This window comes from Bemisia tabaci, chromosome 1 (genome assembly GCF_918797505.1).
Source record: "Bemisia tabaci chromosome 1, PGI_BMITA_v3".
Taxonomy (NCBI): domain Eukaryota; kingdom Metazoa; phylum Arthropoda; class Insecta; order Hemiptera; family Aleyrodidae; genus Bemisia; species Bemisia tabaci.
The window spans coordinates 11,231,708-11,258,981 of NC_092793.1; the positions used below are offsets into that span (position 1 = coordinate 11,231,708).

The 27,274-nt window shown below is 39.9% G+C and overlaps 1 protein-coding gene across 1 annotated transcript in view; it reads right to left on the reverse strand.

Moving 5' to 3' along the window:
* Positions 1–4,778: 4,778 nt before the first annotated feature.
* MESR6 (misexpression suppressor of ras 6) overlaps positions 4,779–27,274 on the reverse strand; it is a 660,344-nt gene continuing 637,848 nt past the window's right edge. Inside the window, exons 7-8 of the mRNA XM_019053727.2 lie at positions 6,097–6,309; positions 4,779–5,021 (exon numbers count right to left, since the gene is read on the reverse strand). Of these exons, the coding sequence (XP_018909272.2) occupies positions 4,880–5,021; positions 6,097–6,309 (355 nt within the window). The 3' untranslated portion in view covers positions 4,779–4,879. The remainder of the gene's footprint in view (positions 5,022–6,096; positions 6,310–27,274) is intronic.

Consider the following 27,274-nt stretch of genomic DNA (forward strand, 5'->3'; position numbering starts at 1 on the left):
TTTGCCTCTATCTCATGAGATTCCTGGCAGGGAATCAAATAAAAAATCGATAAATAAATGCATTGATAAAAAAAATGATGGGAGCATTGTGTGAACGTTGCCGAATTTCCCTCCACAACACATTTATTTTTGAGAAAATTAATGCTTACTTTTCATCGAAATTTTTAGATAAAATGAGGCCCGATTACATTTTTCCTATCCAAGGCTGTGTTGTTCAAGTAGTCTTTGAAGTACCACTGCACCACTATTTACAAATGAGACCAACGGAACCAACACAGTACGGGGCATTTTTTTAAAAACGGGAATTCAGGATGAAAAAGACATTTCTTCGTTTCGTCGAAAAACTAAGTTCACAGTAAAATGGATTGATAATTTTTTTTAGAATGTATCGGAAATAAGTTTAAAACCGAGACAGACACTTGGAAATCATTACTTTTGATCCAAAACAATACTTTTGTGGTAAAAATGTTTTTGAATGAAACGGACGATATAATGTTCGTGAAGGAAAAAAACGGCTATAACTTTTAAAATCGTTATAAAATACTTTACTCAACATCAACTGTATCTACTCAATGATTTACTGAACTCATATATTATGCATTGGAATATTATTAGAAGCACTATTTGATGAGAAACTTGAATTTTAAAATAGTTTCTCAAAGCGCTTACGTGTATATTCTAAGTGTGTAATCTCCGTGACATTCTATTTTCAAGAGTTGCTCTTTCTGAGGTTTACTTATTTAATGAAACTTTGAGGGGACGGAGGGGTTCCTCCTCGCATGGGTCTAGGGATTTTAGGTCATTTTTTACTCCGAACAATGAATCCTTTATGACGCTTTAAAGTGCCAACTTTAAATGTCGTAACAAAAAAACAGCCGTATGGAAATAGAGCAAGGGAAAGGACGCGCGTTGACGACGGCGCAGAGATACAACTATTCGTGCTTGATGGATATCCGTGTTGCATCTGCAAAATTGAAGGCGCGATGGCGCGAGGCGTGAACTCGAAATGCTCCGCTTTATACTGCTAATAAAGAGTCGTCTCTCCGATTCGGAAGAAAAGTTAAAAAACGAGGCCCAATTACGTCTTTTTAACCTTCAGCTGTGTTGCTCATGCAGCTCTTAATCTTGAAGTACTTCCACAAATAAAACGCATGGAAACAAACACAATGTGGAAATAGAGCAAGGGAAAGGGCGCGCGTTGATGACGGCGCAGAGATACAATTATTCGTGCTTGATGGATGTCCGTGTTGCATCTGTAAAATTGAAGGCGCGATGGCGCTGGGCGTGAACGTAGAATGCTCCGCTCTAGCTGCCAATAAGGTGTCGCTCAAATCCAGAATGAAAGTTATCAAACAAGTCTAAGTGGTCAAGCATGCGGCGATTTTCTTCAACCCGGTAGTATGGGTTTTGACACAAAAATTATCTTATTTAAAGAAGATGCAACATGATGTTAAATTTAATTTACGAGTAGCACTAGAATTTATCCTGAACTCTCTGTGGTAAAAGGCAGAGCAAATAGACATGAATTTTTTGAAAATCGTTCTACTAACAGTGGAGCTCTTGCGTAAGTCAGAAATATGGGATTTAAGCACAGAGTCCTGCGTAGAGTTCCGCGAGAAACACGACGGTACCACTCGCTTTTTTTGAAATCAACTGCAAAATTCAAAAAAAGCTCTCAAAGTTGAGGCCGCAATGGAGGGAATATCCCACGCTACCCTGAGAGTTCACCACTCTAACAAGACAAACTCTCTAAGCGCACAGAAAGGGAGCAAATATATCAACAGGGTTGCCACTTTTTTGGGACTCCAAAACTGAACACTCGGTAACCCTGCTGATGTATTTACTACCTACCTTTACACGGAGAGTTTTTCTTGATAGAGAGGTGGACTCTCAGGGTAGCGTGGGGTACCTCTCCATCACGACTTCAACTTTAAAAGCTTTTTTTGAGCTTTGGAGTTGATTTCAGAGCTAACCAGTGGCACCATCGTGTTTTCCGCGAAATTTTACTTAAAATTAGCTCTTAAATCGCAAATTCCTGACATACGCAAGAGCTCCATTTGGACTTCTCGGGCTACGGTCCCTTCTTCCATGGACGGTCAAAGTAGATGCTTACTCATTGCCGGGATTTCCTACAATAGATCGTATTCGATTTAGCAAACAGGTGTGATTGCATCGATATCGATTGGTTCAAAAAGTAGACATAGCCTCAAAAGTCAATTTAGAAATCTAAGGGAACGGGTCTTTTGTCATTGCTTTTTAGTGTATTTTCCGAAGGAAATACACTATTGCATTCTCCCATGATGTCGGACCCAGACCTGAGACATTGTGAAGAGCACCGATCACGGGTCGTAGATCACGAAAATATATGCTATTCAAATTCATGTATATATATATGTATGTATGTATGTATGTATGTATGTATGTAGTTAGTTAGTTATTATAATTTTGAGACATTCAGCGACTCAGGCTATTAACGTCTTTACAGGTAATTTTGAAAATAGGAGTATAAACGAAAATTTAGATTGTATGTATGTATGTATGTATGTATGTATGTATTTCCGCCTTTTTGATTTTTTATTCTTTCGAGTACTAAATGGCAATGAAAAATGTAATTGGTGGTAATTTTCTCATTGTCAGCTTTTCCAACTTAAATTCAAAAATTTTCGTTTGAGGTTATGTTCTACTGTTTTGAACCAGACGATACATCGAGCCATTCTCAAATACGACCCATTAAGGTGATTCGTCAAGCTCAAGTGACGTGGTCGAACTGGCGTGCGATATATCGCATCGATAACTTCAAAAATCTCGGCGAATTTTGAATTTTTAACAAAAAAAAGGACGATAGCCCCAGCGCATGAGCCTGAAGAATTATTTTAAACCCAGAAATTGGCAAAATTCAGAGCAATAAAAGCAGAATAGAGTTTGGAGAAAAAACCTCGCATTCGATTCAGCCATCGATTTCTGTATCGAACGCGAGGTTTTTTTCCTAACACTATCCTGCTTTCCATACTCTGATTTTTGTCGATTTTTGGGTTTAGAATGATTCTTCAGGCTTATGCGCAGGGGTATGTCCTTTTTTTATGATTAAAAATTCAAAATCTGCCGAGATTTTTGACCTAACCGATGCGATATATCGCATACCAGTTCGACCACGTCACTTGAGCTTGACGAATCACCTTAAATCAATGATATCAGAATTGATTGGGGTGAATAAATTCGGGGGCCTTTAATGAAGAAAAGCGATTCTAATGAGAGCTATCTGACAAGCGAGTCCTTGCGGCGAGGAGGACTGGCGCGCCTTTATTTCACTTTTCAATGCCCAGATCATCGCTGCACAAAAGCTTGCCAAAACGTTATTTCCTGTGCACCGTCGTCCTCCTGTAAATATTACTTTTCTTTCGCTTTCAATTCAAGGAAACGAATAAAAACATGGCGGGAGGGAGAGCGCGGCGCGGCGGCCCCGCCTCATTATTTTGCTCTCCTCTTCCCCGAAGCAGTGGCGTGGCGTGAATAATCGATTATCGATATCTCGCCATTTGAAGCTATGGCAAAGAATCGATTACTAAGGTGTTCGCTGCGAACACCCTGATAATCGATCTTCTTTCATAGGTTTAAATGGCATAACAATCGATGTATCGCAATTCACGCCACGCCACTGCCCCGAAGGAGACGCTCTCTTGTTTTTAACGTCTCATTTGCATGTACCTACTACTTTAATTTCAATTCTCACGGGCTCGGGGCTAGCAGCATCCCGGAGAGGCCGGATAATACCCCCTCCCCCCATTCCCCCATCCCCTAAACTATTCAAATGTCTCGTCTAGTTCTTTTTTAATATTCTCCGTTGTCTTAGCCCGACACCTTTATTATGTTACTGTTTTTTTTTGTCATCCCTTAATCAGCGTCTCGGGTAGCCGTGTATTCTGCCGTGCTAAGGAAGAACGCCGTATGAACATTCGAGAGTTGCCAAATTTCCTTGGGTAAAATGTTTATTTTTGGGGAAAAGTTACGAATGTTTTTCCTTGAAATTTTCAGAAATTTTTGATCGAATTACAAACAAAATTATCTGAGAAATTGGTAGGCAAATGTTCAAAAATTTTCCTGAAAATTGGTGATTTGCCAGGAGAAATTTGGTAACGCCTGAGGCGAAGGTTCACACGGTGTTCTTCCTTAGCACGGCAGTAATTGGTTGTGTTGATTCTAAAACGGAAAGAACGTAGATACACTTCAAATTTGCTTAATTTCCATTCGCAAATTTTGTTTTTACCAGGAAACCTATAGACATTTTCGACTGACAATTTCACAATCTTTTCTTCCGATTGCGGGCGAAAATTACTGGAATTTTCGAAAGAAACTGCACAGTCATGATTTTGTAAGAAGTTTAATTGCTTGAAAAAAGTATGCAATCCTGGAATGCAGTTACGTTTATGTAGCTATGTTATGTATCATACGCAGTTATGTATCTTGGTTAGTAGGTGTATCTTTCAGTGATTCATTCCGTTCTTACGTGAACAGGTAATGATGTTAGCGTAAAATAATAATTCAATTATTTCCTGGTAAGATGAAAAGGTTCGTGCGGTGAACGCTCTCCAACGTCTTAACGTTAGAACCAACCCCTTGTTTCTTTTTCAGCCTCCCCTCTTTTCTCATATTTGTAACGTTATTTTTCCTTTTATAATGCTTTGTTCTCATAATACAAGGGTACGAATGTTGAAGTTCTTATCCTCTTTCTTTTTGAAAGGTGCTAATCGTAAATTTAAAAAAATTAAATAAGTCAAATCTAAACGCAATATTAATTACATATTTATTGAAAGAATATTACTGACAGAAAATACAGGAAATATGATTTACACAATAGGTAGTTTGACAGTGGGGTTAGAATCTACTGATGAGTCTCTTCTTCGGATTCGGATGCATATTGTAAATAGACATAAAGTGGAGAGAGGTGTTTTCTCAAAATTCCTAAAACGGAATTTTCAATGAAGTCAACATTCTCTGGTGGGCAATAATCATCTTCACTGGACCTGTGACAGAAAACCGAGCATTCAACCATTAAATAAAGTCTTGGAAAGAGGAGACTAAAGCATACATTAGGAGCAAAGGTAGAGTTTACTATACTATTGACCAGTTTTGTGTGCCTCTGCAAGGATACCAACCAATGAATGAAGCTTAAATGATCTGTTGATTCAAGAGGTATTGTTATTTTCCCTCCTTTTAGTGTATTTACTGATGCTATGTCACACTTAATTTGTACTATTCAACTCATTTGAACAGGAAATCTAATCATTCTTTATCTTAAATCAATGTTTATTGCTCACATTTTAACGACACAACAAAAAATTGCGGATTGTAAGTCCTGCAAGTTGTACTTCGAAAAGTATGACTATTGGGACAATATTTTAGGAACAAAGTCTGCCTGACTACTTTTGGTAATATTTGTATCAAGTACAACGATCAGCTGATAAAATAATTACGATTTAGCAACACGATAGCGAGCCGTTTCTCGAAAGTGAATTTCAATCAATTTTTGAGTGAGAATGGCTCAAAATTGCTACTGGGACGTTCCAATTATCAAATCCCACCTGGGGGCCCCCTTAAACACCCACTCTGATCCAAAGAGTCCTCCAAGCCCCCCCCCCCCTTCTTTGGGATGTATGTCTGTGCCCCCAGACTTTCAATAGGGGAATTTTCCATTTGCCCTCCTACTTCCAAAACGAGGGCCTTCGGAGAATGTTTCTCTGCGCCTATCCACCCCTCTTATTTGAGGGCCTTGGAGGACAAGGCGCATAAGTGCACTTTTGACTATTTCGATAAATACGTGTTTGAAGTTTCGAAATTGCATGGATCCTTATGGCGGAGAGAAAGTTCAAACTGACTTTTCGATGCTTAAAAATAGGAATATGGGCGCGAATTTTTCACATCATATGCACCAAGACCAGTTTTACTTGAAATCATTAATACCTCAATTTTTCAAAAACTGCACTTATGCGCCTTGTCCTCCAGGCCCCTCATATGAGGTGCTCCTCTGTGTTTTCCCCCGCGACGAAAAGATCTTGGTTCCATCCGAGGTTGTGAGATGGACTAAGAAACGGACGTTACCTGGATATGGTGACGAGCGTAGGTTTGCCTGGCAAAACTTGAAGAAAACTATCGAAGGTGGAGTTGAGAAGTCTTTGTAGGGTGGGCACCGAGGTGACGTGGTGCGGTAGCTCCGTGTCGTCCATAGTGCAGCCGGCGTCGTGAATTACCTCCCACTCTACCTCATTGTAAAATTGCCTTACCGATTCTGCGATCCCTTTCACAGCTTCCAACCTGCAACCAAAAAGCAATGAGATTAAACGATGGGTTGCACCTTTTAAGTTTGAGATGGAGTTACTGTGTGTTGAGAGTATGGGCGTGGCGGACCTTCTTTTCATTGAATCAGCTATAATGGGCCTCATGACGCTCTTAGGTGTTAGGAACCAAAAAATGCCGGACGTCATTGCATTCATCAAAAGATTCAAAATGTCAGGAAATGAGGCTTCATTTCCGTGCATTTTATTTGTGGCACATTTGGACGTAAATCTATCAAACGGAACTAAGCGCCATAGGGGGAGAAGGGAGAGGAGGGCTTGGATTGGCGGGTGTTGCGGAACGCGATGCTCGTTCCGTCCTAAACTCGCAATGCTTTTCCTTGGCGCTTAGTTCCGCTTGACAAGACGTGATATCCGGGATTCTAAAATCCTTAAAAGGAACTCAAATTGGCGCTTAGTTCCGTTTAACAGATATACGTCCATTCCATAAACTGATAAACTTTAAATCAACAAAAACTTTATTTGCTCAACACGACGTATAGTTCTGCAAGACAGAACTAAAACACGAATTTCCTTGTAAACTTGTGAATATTTTCTTCCCAATTTTTTAGATAATTTTGCTCGCAATCTCACCCAAAATTCCTAAAATTTTCAAGGAAAAATATTCAAAAAGTTCCTCAAAAATAAACATTTTATCGAAGGAAATGGCAACTCTCAAATGTTCATACGGCGTTCTTCCTTAGCACGGCAGAGCTCTTGACTATACTTCTCATCGAAATAAAGAAGTGAAACTCAAGAAAAAGGATTTGCTCCTCCTTGGACGAATAATTTACAGCTACAAGAGGATGAGATACGACAAAGATTACACAGATCCAACCCGGAACTCGCCTTAGTTAACAATTACAACTCCATGAGCGATCACGGATTGACCGAAGCCACGCCTTAATGAGTGCATTATTCAAGCTCAATAAAGAGCCGACGAGAGTAGCGACCGAAGAAGCTCGACGGAGGAGGGAAGGGGGGAGGGTAGAAATTAATTTGATCAAAGAAAAACGAGGCAGTCGCGACAAAGGCTCAAATTGAATAAAATTAAAGCAACTCGAATGAGAAAGCGCGGTGAGCAAAATCGCACAGTTTTTATTTCCTTGTTCTTATTTCCTCTTCCTTGGAGCAATAATTAAACCTCGGGGTATCGGAGAGGTCATTTGCATAAGGCGTTGGCCGTTGTCTTAGCTGGGGGCGCCACCGTCGAGGGGTAGCGAACAAAGTATGGTAATTCGGACAGGGATTGTTACCGGCTCCTCGGAGCCACACCGTTTTGTCTTTGACCGAGTTATTGGGAGAGTCATTTAAAAGTTTCGTGATGCGAAAATTAACGTGTCGATTGTGCATACAGCAGGAGGGAGGAGGGACCCGAGGCGAGTTGAACGCCGATCCTGGCGGAATATTGACAGTATCCCGCGCATTGACGGGGTCTTGGTAGGACTACGCATCAGAGGCTGTAAATAGCCTGGTTTTAATGGTCACTCGCGTGTCGTTTTGAAATCTGCGCCGAAAAAACCTCTGCACACATTTACACAGGCTTCCTTGATGAAAATTTCAGGAAATACTAACTGAATGAACACGATGTCTTGATGTAAGATTCTACAATCATAAACGGAGAAAAAAACCTCGTGCGTGGGACCCGAAGTATAGGTCATATTGATCTCTGAATTTTTCGGATTGAGCATCTGAACACTTTAGGTCTAGCTGTCGAGGTTCGGATCACACATCTGAAACTTCAGTTCTTACATCTGAAGTACTTCAGATGTGAGGACCGATAAGTTTTTCGGATGTGAGAACCGAAGTTTTTCGGATGTGAAAACCGAAGTACTTCGGATGTAAGAACTGAGGTTTCAGATGTGTGATCCAAACCTCAGCAGCTGGACCTAAAGTGTTCAGATGCTCAATGCGAAAACTTCAGAGATCCATATGACCTAAACTTCGGGTCCCACGCACGAAGTTTTTTTCTCCATGTACATCAAGAGAGATGATCACCCTCCTCAGGTTTTTTCCCACCATCCGGAATTTCTGGGGAGGGGGGGGGGTAGATGATACTATTTTCAATTCTAGGGGGCAGGCCCCCCCCCTGGCCCCCCTTCGACGCCCATGGATAAAAAACTCACAACTAACACAAAAAGGTAATAACGAGTTATTAATCAATGCTGAAGAAGCTGGATCAGGAAAGAGAGAGGAAAGGAAGGAAAAAGAACGAGGGAGTGTTGGTGAGAGGGGGGGGGGGTAAAGAAAGTTTAAAATTTCACACAGGAAGTCGAATGTGCGGTTTGTAAATCACAAAATTTCCGATTTCCAAGGATGATTCGGCAACAGCGTCGCGGACGTGGATATTATAGGTACCCTCGACGAAATCCGCAGGTGATTTTTTAAATCGATTCGCCTCGGTGGCGCGGCATTGAATCGGGGATCAATCGGCAATTAAAGGTCGATGAGCGATCGGTAATCATCGCCGCGATTTTTGTCCCCCTCCTCTCGCGGCCGCCTAATTCCCATTGTGCCGACCCTCCGATCCTCGATCGACACTTGTATTCATCTCTAATTGCCGCACGTTTCGCGGGTTTGTCACAAAACCGGCTGATTAAGCTCTCCTTCGCGCTGCAAGTGCGGAAAGAGGCCCAAGGAAGGAAGCCTTTGATATCCCACCCGTCTTTGTGTTTGGACGCATTTATGCTCTAAAAGGACCTATGTCTCACGTAAAGTCTATGCACATAGTTCTTTCGGCATAAATACGTCCATTTATCTTCTTTTGTCGCAATATTTGCCCTGTTTTGACTCGCCGATCAACCTGTCGCTGTTCATCCACTCACGCCGCTAAAAGGCCCCCATTTAATTTTTTTTATTATTTTCATTTACTTATTTTATTTTTTTTTTGGGGGGGGGGGGCCCATTTAATTGGCCCGAAATTGTTAATTTTGGCCCCCATTTAATATTTTTTATTATTTTCATTTACTTATTTTATTTTTTTTGGGAGGGGGGGGGGGGGTTGTGACTTACCAATGGCGGTATCAAACATGAGTTCGCTCTTACCCCAATCGGAGTCTGATTCCCGACCTATATACAACATCGGCGGATCCAGCAAATTGGGAACATTGATTTTTCTCCATTTAAACCCATGGAAATGTATCGATACTTAAATGGCCAGATGCTGCGACATGAATAGATGATTTAACAGAGGTTGAAATGGAGGAAATCCTGTGTTCTTAAGTTGCTGGATCTGCCCCTGATACAACGATGAGGCCCGGGAGAGTCCAAATCAATGGCACAGTCAGATTGGAGTACCTCTGTAGAAAGAGTATGGAGAGAAAGTTCGAATGAAAAGTAGTAAAATAAAATAAACTCAAAAGTGGGTCCTTCTGAGCACGATAAAGATTATTTCCCATTGAAAGAATGAGGCATACGAAACAATACGAGTTTGTGCAAAGTTAGAACTGTTTTTTCTGTTCCAAAATGTTTTGCAAATCTAAACCTTGAGAGCTAGCTTTATGAAAGATAGCCTTGACACTAAGATAGCCAGTTTAAAAATCTACTGAGTAGTAGCGGTATCAGATTCACTACTATGGTACTAAATTTTGAAACTCGAAAACATGCTATTCAAAAGCTCGATTCCCTATGATCCAATTCACGAATTATTTTCTAGATATATAAATCACATTATGCCTAAAATTGAGAAAAAAAAGAAAGAGAAATAGGAGAAGGAAAAAATAATTTTATAGACACGGAGGGAATACAATTATGTATAAATTCCCAATAAAAGCGCGACGGGTATGTATCCTAAATCGCCCCCACTGCCCGCTCAAGCAGACTAAAAAATTGCAAAAAGAGGATCAATCTTTACTCCGTAAAACTTCAATGGGTCCCGTCAAAAATTTTGAAAAATCCAATTATTCACAATCACACGGTCCCGGAAGCCGCCCTGGTGAAATCTTCAAACGCGCGGTAGACATAGCGTCATGATACCCACGCTAAAAATAAAAGCCGGAGGTGACAGGGTGGAGGAAGGGGGGGAGGGGAAGCCATTAATGAAAGAGCTTTACATATGCAAACTAGGGGTGTACCTTATTAAGATTTAAAAATAAAGAAGTACATTAAAAAAACTAACCGAGGAACAGGTTCCCAGGCGAAAGACAATACCGGGAGGACCCTTCACACGTATGCAGATGAGCCCGGCGAGCCGGGCCGGTGTTACTTAAACAAATTTGAGCGGGCTGGAAGGGTTAGCGCGTCCCGCTCAGTCCCTTCAGTTCTCGGCAGCAGTGACCATCGGGCTCAACGGAACCAAGGCCCAAGTGGTAATCCATGTTCTGTGCGTGGAAACTTTGTTTAAAATATCAAAAGTTCAAAAGTTTAAAAGTAAATTTAAAGTTCGCTTCAAAATTAGGGAGGCAACTATGGAATTTCATTCATTACGTGCAAGTAAATCATCTATCCAATGTGTGTGTGTGGTGTTTTTGTGACTTATTTCCTTGCAGGGGTAGGTGTCGGTGTTAGAGGTGACGTGAAAGTATATTTTCTTATTGATTAGCTTTTCTAAAATGATCGACCGAGTTCGGTCGAATATTCAATCGGCAAAATTAAGCAGGAATATGCATTTTTGAGGCAAACACGCAATAAAGCAATTCAAGATTTTTTTTAAAAGAATATTTCTATAAAAATTTCAATCTAAATAAAAAAAAAACAAAAAAAATCTTTCTTATTGAAAAAAGAAGAAACCGAAAAAAAAAAAAAAAAAAACAGAACAGAAAAAGCAAAAAAAAATGAAGTACGATCGTGATCGGGTTTCCTTTCGATCATTATGTGTGGAAGGAAAATTCAGAATGTGGAAAACAGTTAAAACAGGATTATGTTGTCCGTCGACATCAACATGCGCAATTGGAAGGGTATTGCGTGATAACGAAATAAGGGACATTTTTCCCTAAAATGAAAAGTTTATCATTTGCAGTGAAATGCGTCTTGAGGTGTGCTCTGGGAATACAATTGAACACCTACTAGACCTACAATCTTCAACCTCGCTATTCAGTTTTGAGTTTATTTGTATCATTAAATTCCGTCTCATTTTTCACCTTTATTTCCAATTTTATACTTCGGCAAAGGGATTAATTTAATTGAACATTAAAATTAAATTAAATTTAATTTCAATTTTCTTTAAGCAACAACATAGCAATAAGTTTTGATCCTTATAAATCACTCAATATTGAATTTTGGAAAGTTATCATGTCAAGCAGAAGACGAAGCAGAAGTTATCACGTCAATATCAATTTACAATATCCTAACTGATTTATTTCCATTCTAAGAAAATCGATGTCGGGGAAATCATTTTTACATTTCAAGAAAGGAAATGTACATAATTATCTCCCATAAAAAGTACGAGTATTTTATTAAGCTTTTATTGCGAATATATTCTCTTCACGTACGATTGTTTTTTACCGATACGTCGTAAAATTCTATTATAACTGAAATCCCGAGAGTCTGACTGGGAAGCCTTAAAGTGATGATCAGATTTAAATTACGTAAAAAACCATAGATACGCGATATTTCTCTTGAGATTCCAAACCTTTTCATCCTAAAATGAAAGACATTCTAAAGACACTTGATGATTTTAGCCTTAAAAACTGTCGATAAGTCAATTTTTTGCGGCGACACCTATTACGATGGTCGAACATCGTTCTGGCTGCTGCAATGACACACCATCACTCACCTGACCAATCAAAACGTGATAATTATACAAAAAAACTCAGCCGATGGAATAATTTCTCGAAGTGCATCCGAGCCACTCGCATCTTTCAGGCCCACCTCATATTCAGCCAATGAGGAGCCTCCAAAGCTCCGAGCTTAATCCCAGATAATGCACCCTGTCATCGAGCGTGCCTCAATTTTTCTTCGCTCTTTCTTTTTTCGTGAACACGAAACGCGTTTTATCGTCCAAATACTACTTTCCCCGATCATCAATATCAAGTTAGTTGACGGGAGAAAGGAAGTCGATCGGCGAGGCAAATGCTGCCATGCTAAGGGAAAACGCCGTATGAGCCCTCAGGCGTTGCCATATTTCCTCTAGTAACCAACTGGGAAAATTCTGTTAAATTTTCTTCCAATTTTTTAGACAATTTTGTTCCCATTTCAATCTTAAATATCGGAAAATCTCAGGGAAAAATACGCATAACTTCCTTCAAAAATACATGTTTTATTCGGGGAAAATTTGGCAGCTCTCGAATGTTCATACGGCGTTCTCCCTTAGCACGGCCGAATGGGAGAGCGCGCGGAAAACGAGGGTGGGAAATTGGAAGAAGGAGAAGGGGAGGAGGAGGGGAAGAAAGAGAAATAAAGGAGGCAGAGGTAGAGGTGTTCGAAAGCTGCCAGAATTTTAAGCTCCCCGTTCTCCAACGCTAACTCCGGTTCCCCGCCCCCCCCCCGCCTTGCCCCCCTTTCTTTTTAGATTTAGCACTAACGTTAAACGGGGAGGGTGGCACGAGGGGTTGTAGTCGGGAGTGGGGAATGCGCGACTCAACTTCCAAAAGTCTCCGTCAAAAGTCGGTTGATTGACAACAAATAACGTGAAAAAACGCGGAGGAATTTCTTCACGGAGCGCCTTGTTTCAAGAGCACAAAAGTATAACGCCGTTGTCAATTCTGTCATTTTAATTTCCATGTGTTGCTTTATGTCATTTTATGCCGTCGAAATGGATCACTCCCACTCTGCCGTGCTAAGGAAGAGCGCCGTATGTCTTCAGATGTTGTCAAATTTCCGTCGTCAAATCACGAATGTTCGGACATTTTTTTTTCAATACTTTTCTTCCGATTTTTCAGAGAATTCTATTCATAATTTGATCTAAAATTGCGAAAATGAACTATGACTGTTTCAATCAGAAATGAAGAAATGTCCAGCCTATTTAAAGAGTAATGTTTATAAAACAAGTGGAATTCCTCCTCCAACTGCCAGAATCCTTTGTGGGAGGGGGGGAGTATTAGATGAGAATTCCTTTTGAATATGAACTTTTGTTGGTGCATTATAGGCGGTTTTCCGTATGTTTCGAACAGATAAGAATGCTGCAGCTTGTTGAAAAATGTCGGCAACGCTGCTTGAGGAACAGGGAAGCAAAAGGTGATGGTTGAGCAAGGGATTTGTCTGTGGTAATGAGCTCCAGGGGAAAACTGACTGAGAATCGGGAAAGTCAACTCGACAGATCAAACGCGACGGAGCTTTGAGAACCTCCATTGAAGCGAACGCGCCTTAACGATGGGGACCAACAAAATGGCCGCGTGTGGGTCTGTGGGTGCCACAGTCAACCGAGCATTCGCTACGAGTCCCTACAAAAAATGTTGGTATCCCAATGCGTAGAGTTAGGAAGCTTCCTTCATGTGATTCGATTCGATGGACACCATATTTTGTGTCGAAACGACATGTGATACATCGCATCGATTGGTTCCATTTTTTCAGCTACTCGTCATTTTTTTCGAATTTTGAGATCGCAATTCAGTTGTCAGGAGACTAAAGAATCCACTGACTAATTTTGAAAAACTAATTCAAAGTAATTTAGGAGTGGACATTGAAGAAGAAATGCATTCTTAAACTCGAAAATTATTAAAATACGATTTTCATTAATAGAAAAAGGGGGAAATAGGTGCTTTAACGATGATTTGATTTAAATGGTAAAATTAAAGCTGTACTTTCGGCTGCATTTATCGGGAATTGGTTATTTTTAACAAAAATAAACAAAAAAAAAAGAGAGAGAAGAAAACCCTCAAACAATTATAATAGTTATCATTTTTGGATGACATGCGTAAAGTTAAATTGATATGTATTAAATGAGCTTCATCTGTTTTTTGACATTTATGATTCTTCACTGGAAAAAAAGTCTATTGAATCTAGATTTCGGAATCTTAAAAAATTTGACAGGAAAAAATAGGTACTCTTGATTGGATTCAATCGGATTTTTGCTTGAGTCGAGAGTCAAGCATCCTAACTAAAGCGGATCTCGTTTTGATTAAGGTAAAATCCGATTGAATCAAGAGAATTATTTCTTTTTTAAGAGTCTCTCTGGACTCTGGAGCCAAGAGAATTTTGTATTAGGCTCTCCGAGATCACATCTACTGACGATTAGATGGACGGAGTTAAACAGAAAGGAACCAAATCACATCCGGATCAAACCGAAAAAAAGAGGTTTAAAGTTTGGCTCCTGCATAAGACTCAATGTAAAAGATAAACTTCAAGTTCAATTTCTGAAAAATTTGCTCTAACAAAAAATTTGAATTTTTTGCGATGGATAGTAGAGCGGTGGTTGAGTTCAAAACCACTCATAACTCAATTTTTTCCAAAATGTGGGTTGGTTCCTTTCTGCTTAACTCAGTCCAGATGATACTTGGTTTAAAAAATGAAAACATGATATACAGTGACAATCAAGGAATATTAAGCTTTCATGCTCTTGTGTGCTAGTAGGTTGTCACTGATTTTGAATAAAATAGTTTTAGTCGATACTAAGCGATTAAACAAAGTGGCGGAGTAAAAGTATTATTATTTCTGTCTCTTATTTTCAGATTGTCTCTCGCGAGGAATTCATTAAATATGCCGGGCAGAGATAGATATACGTAAATGGCAATGTAGTACTTAGCATGCCAATTCGGATTTCTTCGGCGCGCTCTCGGGTTTCCACCTTAATACGCCCTAAACCGTCGAACGGCAAATCATTAAAAAAATGCAGTTCATCTGTCCGCGCTCAGGAGAGTGGTAAAAATTTATGGTCGAAATCTATAAAAAAGTTACGATTGCTAAGCTCTCCTTCGTGGCGGGGCCCGATAAAATGGCGGAGCTTAAAAATAATACCGCGCTGCATAAATTATAGCCTTCATAAAAATGCCTGGGCGTTCTTCAAATGCATTTTCGTCCGTCATCCAAAAATAAAGGGGGCGCGCATGAGAACTAGTCTTGCGAACTTTTCATGGTTTTCCAGTAATGTTTTTTATGGTCTCTCTCTCTCCCCCGACCCCCCCCCCCCTCTCACTCACTCTCTCTCTCCCCATTCTGATTTTTCCATCTGTTTCCTATGAATTAAAGGCCCAGTTCAGAGATGCCGGAAGACATTTTTGACTTGAAACTTGAATAGATTTCTCTCATTGTAGAATTAGCAAATTTTTGTACTTGGCAAATATTGTGGACGATTAGGATAAAAATTTTAAGCAAATTCTTCGTATTATAATTGAAAAAAAAGAAAAGAGAGGAAGAGAAGGCAAATAAGATGTAAAAATGAGAAATTCAGGGGCTTGGAGGGCAAGACGCATGAGTGCAGTTTTTGCATTTCAAGAAATAAATGTTTGAAGTTTCAAAATTACATGGAGCCTTGTGGCAGAAGGGAAGTTTAAACTTACTTTTTGATGCTTTAAAGTCGGATTTTAGTTGCGAATTTTTCTCAAAATATAAACTCTCTAACTAGTTTTAGTTGAGAACATGAATTTCTCAATTTTTTTCAAAAACTGCACTTATGAACCTTGTCCTCGGAGCCCCTCAATTGAACCTTGCGGCATGAAATTTAGAATATAGACGTGATTTCAACCGTTAAATTGGGAATCAATCTATCACAAATTTTTTTAAGTTGGAAATTTTTTGAAGCCTGCTCCACAAATCTACCTAGACCAAACAGGGATGAAAAAATTCGATTGAAAGGCTGCAGAAATGCCAGCTTGATGAGTAAATTCTCTGATATACTCTCGTTTCCTCGGAGATTTTCTGGCCCACGCAACCCCTCCTGACTTTCCCCGGATTCCCCCGTCATTCAGATCTGTTTGCAATTCGGCAGCCGGAGCCCGGATGCCACTCGAAGAGCACACACTAGAATTTCCAGCGAGTCAAATTCTAAATTCCAAGCTCGGAGCCATCGGCGTCCAGGCGAAACCGAAACTTTTGTCAGCTTCACCATTTATGCTTTCTTTTCCCTCTCTCCTCGGGTGGATTTGAATTTATATTACTCCTGAGAAAACTGTCGCGTTTCTGCTCGGCGTGCCTGGCTGATGGGAATCATTCCTTCAGCTCCTGCCCGAGGATAAAATGTAGAGAGGCTGAATACCCCGCCCCCTCCCCCTAACCTCCTCCTCCCCCCAGGGGAGGTGTCTCGCGCACCCGCGTCGAAGATAAGAGTGATATTTGAATTCCTCGGAATCGGATGGAGGAAGGGAAAAAATTGATTTGGGCGAAACGGAGGAGCGGATATTCGAGGCACACATCCAAGACGCTTGCGCCCCTCCCGGGAGCCCCCCCCCCCCCGGCCTTCATACTTTCTCCCTCGCAATTGCTTTCCGTTCTGCCCCCCCCCCCCCCTCGCCGCCCTCACAACCCCCGACCACATTGCATCAGAGAAAAATACGGAATGAAATATAACAAGGTAACTCCTCTTCCTCCAGACACTTTTCAACGTATTTATGGGCGTTATCTTGTTTCCAGCAATAAGGCTCCTTCTCTGTCAGTCAAGAAAATATTAAAGGGAAAACCCCTCGATCCCGCCGAGGTATCCGTACGGAGGTTTTCTTTTTTTAATATTAAAAGAAACGAGTGAGTATGCGGAGTGATATATTAAAAAATATATTATTTCCATCATAATGGTTTCGAAACAACTCCCTTTCACGATTCCGCATTATCGTCGTCATCTTATTTATTTTCGCGGGACGAGAAGCGAGCCTCGGTTCTTTTCATCCCGCTGCTTTCTTTTTTAATAAACGGTGCATCGCCGAGTTTATGAAATTAAAGGAGAGGAGGAGATGCGTGTGCGACTCGGAGCAGCAAAACTACCCTTGATAAGTGTTCGCATCAAAATTATTTTGAAAGCATTTGAAAAGGAATTGCTTTTTTTCTCGGAGCTCTTCGTTTCTCGCCGCTTACTTCAGCTCTCTTCTTTTCATTTCTTCCTCATCACGATACCTTCCTCTCATAGTAACGATTGCTAAGCAAAACTTTTAAAAATATGGAAAATGTAAAAAAGGCAACACTCAAAAAACGGTTCAAACAATAGCAAATTGTTTTTAAATATTATTCATGACCTGGGGGCCGGAGGTTGGGAACCCCCCCCCCCTTCTCCCCCAAGAAAGTTTTCCACTCGATGATCAGGACAAAAATCAAAACCGGAACATTTCAACTTGATACTTGAAAAAGATACGGCGTAGATCGAGCGTTTCTTTTGTCCATATCGATGTAAAGAAGTGATAGAGCAATCTAGCTTGACAAAAGGACTATCGATATTTTTTTTTTTTACAAATCGAAATGGCATAGTTTGTTTGATAAACGCATCATTTGCTAAAGTGTGTTTTGCTAATTCCTTTAGGTATTCATAAAGTTTTTAGCTTAATTTATGAAACTTACACAAGAAAATACACCACATTTAGCACGACTATAAGTTCGAAATCCTCATTGAACAAATTACCTATGTAAACTAGATGATGCGTGTATTTTATTCAATTTTTTTTTAAAGTAAGACTTCTAATGCTGATAAAAAATTACAATAATGATTACTGCTCACAGTGTAGCTGTACCGTACCTATGTCTGTTCAATTTATCATTTGGACAGAATAACCCGAAACAACTGATTTTCCCTAATTTTCTTCCATATTTTGAAGAGAAACAAAACAAAAAAATTGGCCGCATTAAAACTCTATGCGAGTTTCCCCTGAATTAAACAAAAAATACTCATAGAATTCCAGGGTATTGTGACATGGTTTTCTATTAAAATTGGAAGAAATTGGACAGCGCCTTGTGTACTTGGGTTGAATCCGGTTAAATGCGTCAAATACTTTTTGACAAGTTTACAAGGACAGTGCATCAGAGGAGGAGAGGGGTTGTTTAACTTATACCTCGGATTCAGTGGCGTGGCGTGCTTTGCGATGTATCGATTGTTATGCCATTTAAACCTATCAAAAAGGATGGATGAACAGGGTGTTCGCAGCGAACATCTTAATAATCGATTCTTTACCATAGGTTTAAATGGCACAACAATCGATATATCACATCCGATAGTTGCCATGTATTTTTGACGAAATTTATGCATAATTTTCCTTTAAATTTTCAGTTATTTTAGATTAAATTGCGTACAAAATTGGCTGAAAATTTTGGAAGAAAATATCCACAATTTTCCCAGTAAATTCGATTTTTATCGAAGGAAACTTGGCAACGCCTAAAGGCTCATACGGCGTTCTTCCTTAGCACGGAGGCATTCCGCTGAACGGACCGCGCACAATCTCGCAACGCCCCATCCTCACTCCGTTAAGTAGAAAATACACGGGATCTATTAAAAATGAAGCGATTGCGAAAGGTGGGAGGGGAGTTTGGCAATTTGCACTCGACAAGTTCCTGAAGTCGGCCGTCGAAATGGCTTTATTTGCTGAAAACGAGGAGCCGATATCGGGAAAAGACGCGTCGGCTGCTCGCGATTCGTCGATCACCCGACAAAAAGACGTATCAGCACCGGGAGGTGAGTCCTGTCGCCCCAGAAGGTCCGCCTTTTCGGAGGCTCACGCGAAAACGGCGTTACGCTCTTCGGCGGAAGGAGCGACGGTTTTGCAATTAACAGTTCGACCCAACTTGGCCATCCCCAACTTACCAGGAGTTGTTACCGTGTTTGCTTTCTCCCCGACTACGGGGCACGCAGCTGAGTCGGGCGGTAACGCAACCTTCGGGGCGCACAACGGGGGATATCGTATCACATTCGGATGTATTTATGCTTGAAATAAGTACGTACAAATTAAATAAATCAGAGAGCACTATGAAGCACATGTCGCGGGCAAATAGTGAAATCAGGCATTTTGTCAAATGCCTGGGCAGATGGCTAAATTTTGATTGTCTACAAAATTTTGTGAATTTATGCGGGGCGAAGAGCTTACGAGTTTTTCATAGATGCGGAAAAATGTCTCATTAAACCTATAGACTCTTTTTGGCTCTTCCTCTGAAATTGCTTCTCATATTTTTAAATGCTGTATTCTCTGACATGCTGAAAATATCAAGATAAGTGTCTACTCAGGAGCTAAGAACCGTTTAAAATACTATTTTGTGATGCAAATTTTGATTTTGATTGCAACGTTTAATTCGCATCGAAATCCTGACGTTTTACTCAATTCCTGACAGGAAAATGACCCACTTATATGGATGAAGTAATGAAGCCCCTTTTAAAATTGTTAATCAGTTCACGATTGCTTTCGGAATTCCTCATATTGAGCAAGCATATATCTTAAAATTATTTGATGCCTTGTACAATACAGAGTGTTTATTCGATGGTAAAATATTCCGAGAAAAACTTTCCATAGTCAAAATTGAAAATAAAAATTGGTATTTTGATCAATTTTCCATTTCAAAATGCCTAAGAACTCGGAGATATTCATAAGAAAACATACAAAAATTGGTAAATCTTCAACATCTGTTCATCTGCCAAAGCGTTTGACAGAATCTCTGTTTTGACTGAGAGTTAGTTTGCTATGAATACAAACTTCCTTTGAATTTAACTCACTGAAGAATATAATTCCTGTCACAATATGCATTCAAAGTGCAAAAATTAGTTAATACGTTTTTTGGGCTCAGGTCAGTCATGATTGAGAATACCTCATAATTCTCAGGATTTCAGCTTTTACTAATTTAGTAAGGATCCCTGAGAAATAAATATTCGGTGCTTATTCGGGACGCTCCGTTAATTTTAGTGCTCGTAATGAATCCAAATGCTCAAATTCGAGTATGTATAATTGTTGCTGCCGAGTATTCTTTGTTTGCACAATATCTTTAATAAATCATTATTTTTGGATTATTTAGGGTTGCCACCGAACCTAGAAGATGAAATTCCCTGACATTTCCCTAATTTTCCTGACACATTTTGGTGGAATGCCCTGACAATTGAAAATATGCCAGATGGTCAAAAAGGCACGATCAGAAATAGTTTTAGGACAAAATTTGTTGTTTGATACGTCAACCCTATTCTAGGAAACAAATAAAGGTGCTCATCAATTTTTCCCTGACATTTTCGATGTTTTCCCTGAAATTTCGAGCTTTGCTCGACTTTTATTATTCAAATTTAATTATTCCAATTCCCCGGGTTTCCCGGTATTCGTGACTGCGGCAACACTGACGATTTGATAAAAATTTAGAGGTGCCCGGATTCGAACCCCGTAAGCGACGGCCATTCAAGATTCATACATAAGTGTCATTAAGGAAGAAATACGGGCGGCAGCGAAGGGTGGGTGCATAAGTGTTGTCGGTGCCCGATTTCGGCTCGCCATTTCTTCTCCACCCTCCCGCACTTCCCTCCTCGCCTCTCCCCTCGCCCCTCGTCCTCCGCCGCCATCCGTCGAGTTTTTCCCTGTCCCGCTCCCGTTCGAAAAAAGGGAAAAAGTATAAAAGAGTGGGAGTGATTTCGAGGGTGTTCCACCCCACGGTTGCTAGGCGACCGAGCCATCGGTCCCGTCTCCACCGCAAACTTGAGTTCCTCTCTTATTGGCCTTTACAATTTTTGACGTTGTAAATCCAATGGCATTTTTCTACCCCCTCCCTGTCGCCAACCCTCGCCTCGGTGCCTATTCGTCGCGGGAATACTCCCAGTTTTAAAGCGTTTTCCCCATGCGCCAGGTTGTCGAATCACCACCATATTCGGTCGAATTTTCAAAAAGAAGTCTATTTGGACTCACTTCTATCAAACGGAACTATGTGCATTAAGACATGAGCCCTGAGACTCATGAGAATATATGCATAACAGGGCTCACGTCACAATGCACATAGTTCCGTTTGATAAAAAAACGTCCATTTGCACCAGCGGGCTGATTGTTGAAATTGGTACACAGAGTGATAGACAAAGAAGACATAGGGAGTATGGAGCAATGTTATCGGTTGAACTGAGTGGTACCTGTAGACTAAGGGGAAAATGATGGACTAACCATGAAACCTCTCGTGGAGTGCCGCTCGTTAGTCTATTGCCTACCTCCTTTGTCAATTCCAACCACCCGCTTCCACCTTTTTTGAAATTTACTCGGAAAATACAGATTCGATAAAAATATCTAGGCATGACGAGGACCTTAAAATAGTGTAACCAGGTAATAAATTCGTGCAGAATTTTTTGTCATAAAAGCCAACATTCTACGCATATTTTTAAAAATATCAGATAACGAACAAGATAAAAATTTTACCGCCTGTGCCAAAATGGCGTCATTTCCCATTAGACAACATACGCTATGTCCCATCTTACAACGAGGAGTCCAACGGCTGGAAAGGGCACATCTGGTAAACCAGAAGCGCCCGAAATGTGCGTTCTTAAAAAGTGTTCACGGTGAATTTGAAAATTAGATTTGAGGCTATATTGAAGTGAAGATTTTTCTCTTAAAGCGAAATTTCTGGTCCAAATGACAACTCCGCCCCTGGTTTCTGCTAAATGGAAGTACAAACTGGCATCTATCCCTCATCCAGCCCCCCCCCCCCTTTCTAGTCTGACTCTCGGAGACGTAAAGCAGGAAGCACATACAAATATTACACTCATTATTCCTTTTTCAATGGGTGATTTATTAATATAAATCAATTTCTGAAACCCAGCTAATATGCTGATAAGACGCTCCTCGGACAGTTTTTCTCCATCTTCCAATTCCCTGAGCATTATTCCGAAACAGCTCTCTAATCGCACTTCTCTCTTATTTTCTCAATTGAGTCTTTATTTCTTTTCTTCTTTCTTTTTTCGTATCTTTCTAAATGATTAATTCTCTCTGCCTCAATAAGTAATGTCGTGACCGCATACTTGACAACCCACCCCTCGAATTGTCACCGGCATAACACTAATTGAGAGTTACAAATTTAATTTAATTATAAAAGCTTCTCTTCCTCTTAATTTCATGACTTTCCCCTCTTGGGTACTTTCATTAAGAAAGCTTTATACCTTCGTAAGGCTTTTTAGCAGGTCGAACAGAAAGGATTAGCATTTTAGAAGAATATATATTCCGGTCACCTCTGAAAGTTTTGCGGGTTTTTAATTGTAGAGTATAACAGAAGACGGAGGTTTGTCTTAGAATTAACGATAGTCGGCTTTTCGAGAGTTCGGAGCCAATATTATTAGACAAGAATTGGGTTGTAAAGTGTTAATTTTGATGAACTGGAGGCAAATAATCAGAGATTGAATTCCAAAATCTGAAGTGATAAGAATTTCTTAATGATTTAAATTGCACCAGGAAATGATTTTTTCGGTGGATGATCGATAACTTTGAAGCAAAAAAAAATTGTAATGTTATTTTGATTTTTCATGAAAAATCTGATACTCGTAGAATAACGACTCATAGACGGTGAAAAAATGATTACGGGATCTTTTTCGACCCTCTATACGGCATTAGATGGAGCTCTGAGGTATACACAGAGAGAAATTTCAACACAAAAGTTTGGTTAGTACGGGAAGTAAAGCACAAAATAACCTAGCCTTCGGTTGAAAATTTGAAGAGAGAACGCCAGCTAGTTTTCTTGAGGAAATTATAAATGAAAAACGAGTGGAGAATACCAACGTCGCAATCGAAGGGATGCACTTTCCCAGTCCATTAATTGTTTTCTGAGATACATTCACGGAAAACTGTACCAAAATAAACACAGAATGTGTGTTATTTTGTGTTTTACTTCCTATATTAATCAAAAGTAACACGAGAACACAAATATTTTTCTCAGTGTACCTAGCTGTTTGGTCAATCACACTAAACAAAAGTTCTGAGGGCTCGGAAAAAAGGTCATTTTTTAACACATGCGTCGGCAAACTGAAAATGCTCGTTTTGCATTCATTCTGATGCACGGGTGACGAAAATTAAGAACCGGCAAAGAAGAACAGAATATAATTATTAAGTGTTTTGCCTTGCGGATTGCCATTGGCCTGGAGTCAAGAGTGACAGATTTTCCTGTAAAAAATATGCGGAACCGTTCCTACGTTTCTTGAAACATAGACGATAATGAGAGGCAGATCGTTCTCATCAACGCTATTCACTCAGTTTATTCAACATTCCAGCACTTCACTTTCGCATTACACTTCTTCTCCGTTCATTTTCAGTTCCATTACATAATGCCATTTCAGCTCCACATTAATTGCAGAAAACAAACTTTTTTGTTTCTACGAGAGGATCCCTTCGTCATCGAAATTCTGTTGAAATGTCTTCATGTCTTACAAATATTTTCTAAAAAAATCGCGGTGGCTTTTTTTTTTGTACACGCAGATATTCTGAATTTCGAACTTATTCAGAGACATCACTCCGATCGGCCACGCAGAGCAGCTGTTTCCAACCGGTGGTAAAAAAAAAATCAAATAAATTCAGTTCACCATGCGGGTGAATTTACAATGACGGGAAAAGTCGTGTCGCCAATTTCACCTTTTGTGGTTTGAAGTTTCGGCCCTAAATTAATTGAGGAAAACACTAATAAAGCGGAAAAAGTCTATCTCTTTGTGAACCAACATGTCATCACGTGTCAACATGTCAACATGTCATCAACGTGTCATGCAAAAAAATAAGAAGCTTTATCATTTATGAGACTTTGACCACAAATTGCTACGTCGGTTACGCGAAACCGACGGAAAAACATGTTTTGGGCACGTAAACAAAAAATGTATTGTTGGCTTCGCATAATCGACGGTACTCAGATGTTCCATCAATCGGCAAAACCGACACACTTGGCGGTCTGAAAGTGTTAGTATCAATAATGAAATTTCTCATGTTTTTTTTTACACGAATCCATGTAAAGTCCTAAATATGAAGGATTTCTACTTGTGTCAGTTGTATTATTGTTCCCTTGATTACCTCTAAATCATTAGAAAGGCTAAAACGTGAACTATTTCAATTTAAGGATTAAAAAGTCGCCATGTTGATCATGTTTTTGAGAGAAAACTTACTATTTAGTCCTTTGAAGGTGAAGGAAGTTCATGTAAACTTCTATGCGGCATTCATTGGATATTTAATACCGTTTTATCGACATTGGGAGCTTCAAGTTATCGAAATTATGTGGACCTCAGAGTCTCTGTACTGATTGGCCGCGGACGGTGTGGCACAATTTATTGCGGCATCACTAATGGAGTTACTGGATCTGCTGGAAATACCGTAAAATCCATCACCAAAGGAACTGCTGCGACTACCATGATCATATAGATCCCGAACACCAACAAAATTTGTTTCCAAGCTTTCATTGTATTAAAAACGCGTCTTGAGAAAGATGAAATTATTGTTCAAAAATTACATTTAACATAAGAGCTTGATGAACAGGTTGTAGAAAGCGTGGTGGAGACTCCTTTACAAGCAACGAACTAATACGATGTCATCAAATGTTTCGTTGTGTTAAATTGAATCACCCATGTCACAAATATGGATCACCAATACTCCATCACCAACGGAACTGCTGCGACTGCCATGATCATATAGATCCCGAACACCAACAAAATTAGCTCCCAATCTTTCATTTTACCAAAATTCCGTTTTAAAAAGATGAAATTATTGTTCAAATATCACTTTCAACATTAGAACTTGAGGAATAAGTTGTAAAAAGCGTGGTGGATCAGACTCCTTTACAAGCAAGACACTAACATGAGGTCATCGAGTGTTTGGTTGCGTTGAATTGCATTCAATTAAATTTGATAACTAACCTATACAATTCTGATAAAAATCTGGTACAGAGTAAAACGAATTCGAGTCTGATCATGGTTGTTGATATGATAATGCGAGCACAGCTTGGGCCATAGAACTTGAACTGAATTCAGGTAGTGTTCAACCGAATATTACTCGTTCATGAAGCACTCAAGTATTTTAGGTAACAGTAAGGCATTTAAAAAGGGAGAGTGCTTAGGTTCGCGCTAAGGTTCAGTTACACGATCAAATTGAGCCCTCAAACTGAAGCTCTGATAGGTGAAAAAAGACCGGAGGTGAGGATGCGACCAATGAGAGGCCCAATTTGATGGCTCAATTTGATCGTGTAACTGGACCTCTAGTGCGTTGCGAGGGCTAAAGCTCAGCGTAACATAATTTCAAACTATGGAAGATCGACATTTTCGAGAGAGAAAATTGGACGTATTTCTATCAAACGGACCTAAGCGCCATAGGGTGAGGAAGGTAGAGGGGGGCTTGGATTGGCGGCGGAATCGGGCGTCGGGATTATTCCGTCCTATACTCGCAATGCTTTTCCATGGCGCTTAGGTCCGTTTGACAGAACGCGCTACCCGGCATTCTAAATTCCTCAAAAGGAACTCAAATTGGCGCTTAGTTCCGTTTGATAGAAATACGTCTAATTTAAGACTGCATTCACTGAAACACCTATGAAAAAAGGGGAAAGGAAGAACTTCGACGGCGCTGAAAGTTCAAATCATAATGGTCGTAAAATTGACTTTCCCAAGTTCTGTTTTAGCCATCGTAGATGTATAGCTGTGCATTTTTATCTAGGATTTTTCAATACTTGAGATGAAGAGTCAAACTTGGATAAGTATTGTCGTGAGTATTGGCGTGCCATATCACAAAGCATGCTGCTTGTTTTGGTTTATTACTTTTCGAAAAGTACGACTTTAACTTAATGTATGCATAAGGATATACTAATGCTATTTTTGATGATAGGGAGGTACGCACAGCGAAAAATTAGGAAAGCTTAAAGAGTAAAATGAGATAAGCTCCTGAGTCAATGGTCGAGACGCTTCTCTGATCAACATGCTTACGAACATAAAGCGTGCTGTAATTGTCTTGCTGCGACTAAAATCCCTTCCCGAGCGCGTTATTTCAAGGGGCAATTATACCTGGTTTATTTTCCCTCCTGAAGCAGGGACTTAAAATGCAGTCGTTATTTCTTTCAAAAAGTCCCAGAGTATGAACCCTGCGCACAGTTTGAACTGTTACATCTCATTAAAACGCTAAAAATGAGGCGGAGAGGTCCCAGAGCTATTACATCCTCATTTTTTGTACCCGCTTTTCCAGGACTTTGTTTTTTCAATTTTCATACTTGGCCCGAATTTATTTTTATATCATTCCGAATATTCGCGTTTTGTTTTGATTTCCCCCGCGCCCTTTGTTAGCAGTTCTCGCTTTTGTTTCGGAGCCTTGGAAAGTCGGTGGAAACCGGAAAGGAATGAAAATTTAACGACGTTTTTCTCCATCGCTTCGGGTTCCCTTCAGCATTTCTTTATCTTTAAATGTATTGGGATGGCTCTGCTGGCTTTTTCAACAAATTTACTTTTGTCTTTTTCACTTGCGTTGATGAAAACACAAGACGAGTAAGACCTTGGTGCGTTACGCTCATTCTCGCCAGCTCGCCGCCAACGAGCTGGTAGGCAATATCTTAGAATCATATCCAAGCAATATCAATATCAGTAGAATGTTATTTTGTGCCCTCATACCTACTTGGATCGCATTTAGCAAAAAGGAATCAGCGCGATTACAGTATTGTAAAAATGTTGCTTCTTCATAATTATCCAGGAAATCTCTCAGAATGGCAAATAATTTTTGCTTCCCACCAACAAGTTTTTAATTTTAACGGAAAATAATGGTGTGAATTTTAATATTGTGTATAAAATAAGTATTCTTAAAATAATTTAAGAAGCTGCACGATTTTGAAAAAACTCTAATCGCGCTGGTTCCTTCTTGCAAAACGCAATCCACTTACAAAATTACGTGAGACAACATAAAAGCACTTGGGCACGACTCACAGTGGATCGAGTCAATTGGAGGGGTCGGACATGAAATTTTTCACTGTAACTGCAAATTTTGATGTTTATTTCATCACATTTTAAATTTCAAGGGGTGGTTCGAGAAGAAAATTTTACGAGGAAACCAATGAAACCTCTTTATAAACCTAAATTTTTATATAAACGGAGTTATGAGCGTTTGAAGTTTCCAAATTTTGTCCGACCTCTCCTATTAACTCGATCCACCGTGCGACTGTCCGACGATACGCAAGGAACTTTGAAAGTTTACAGTCTCATAGCTGAAGGAAAATAGCCGCGA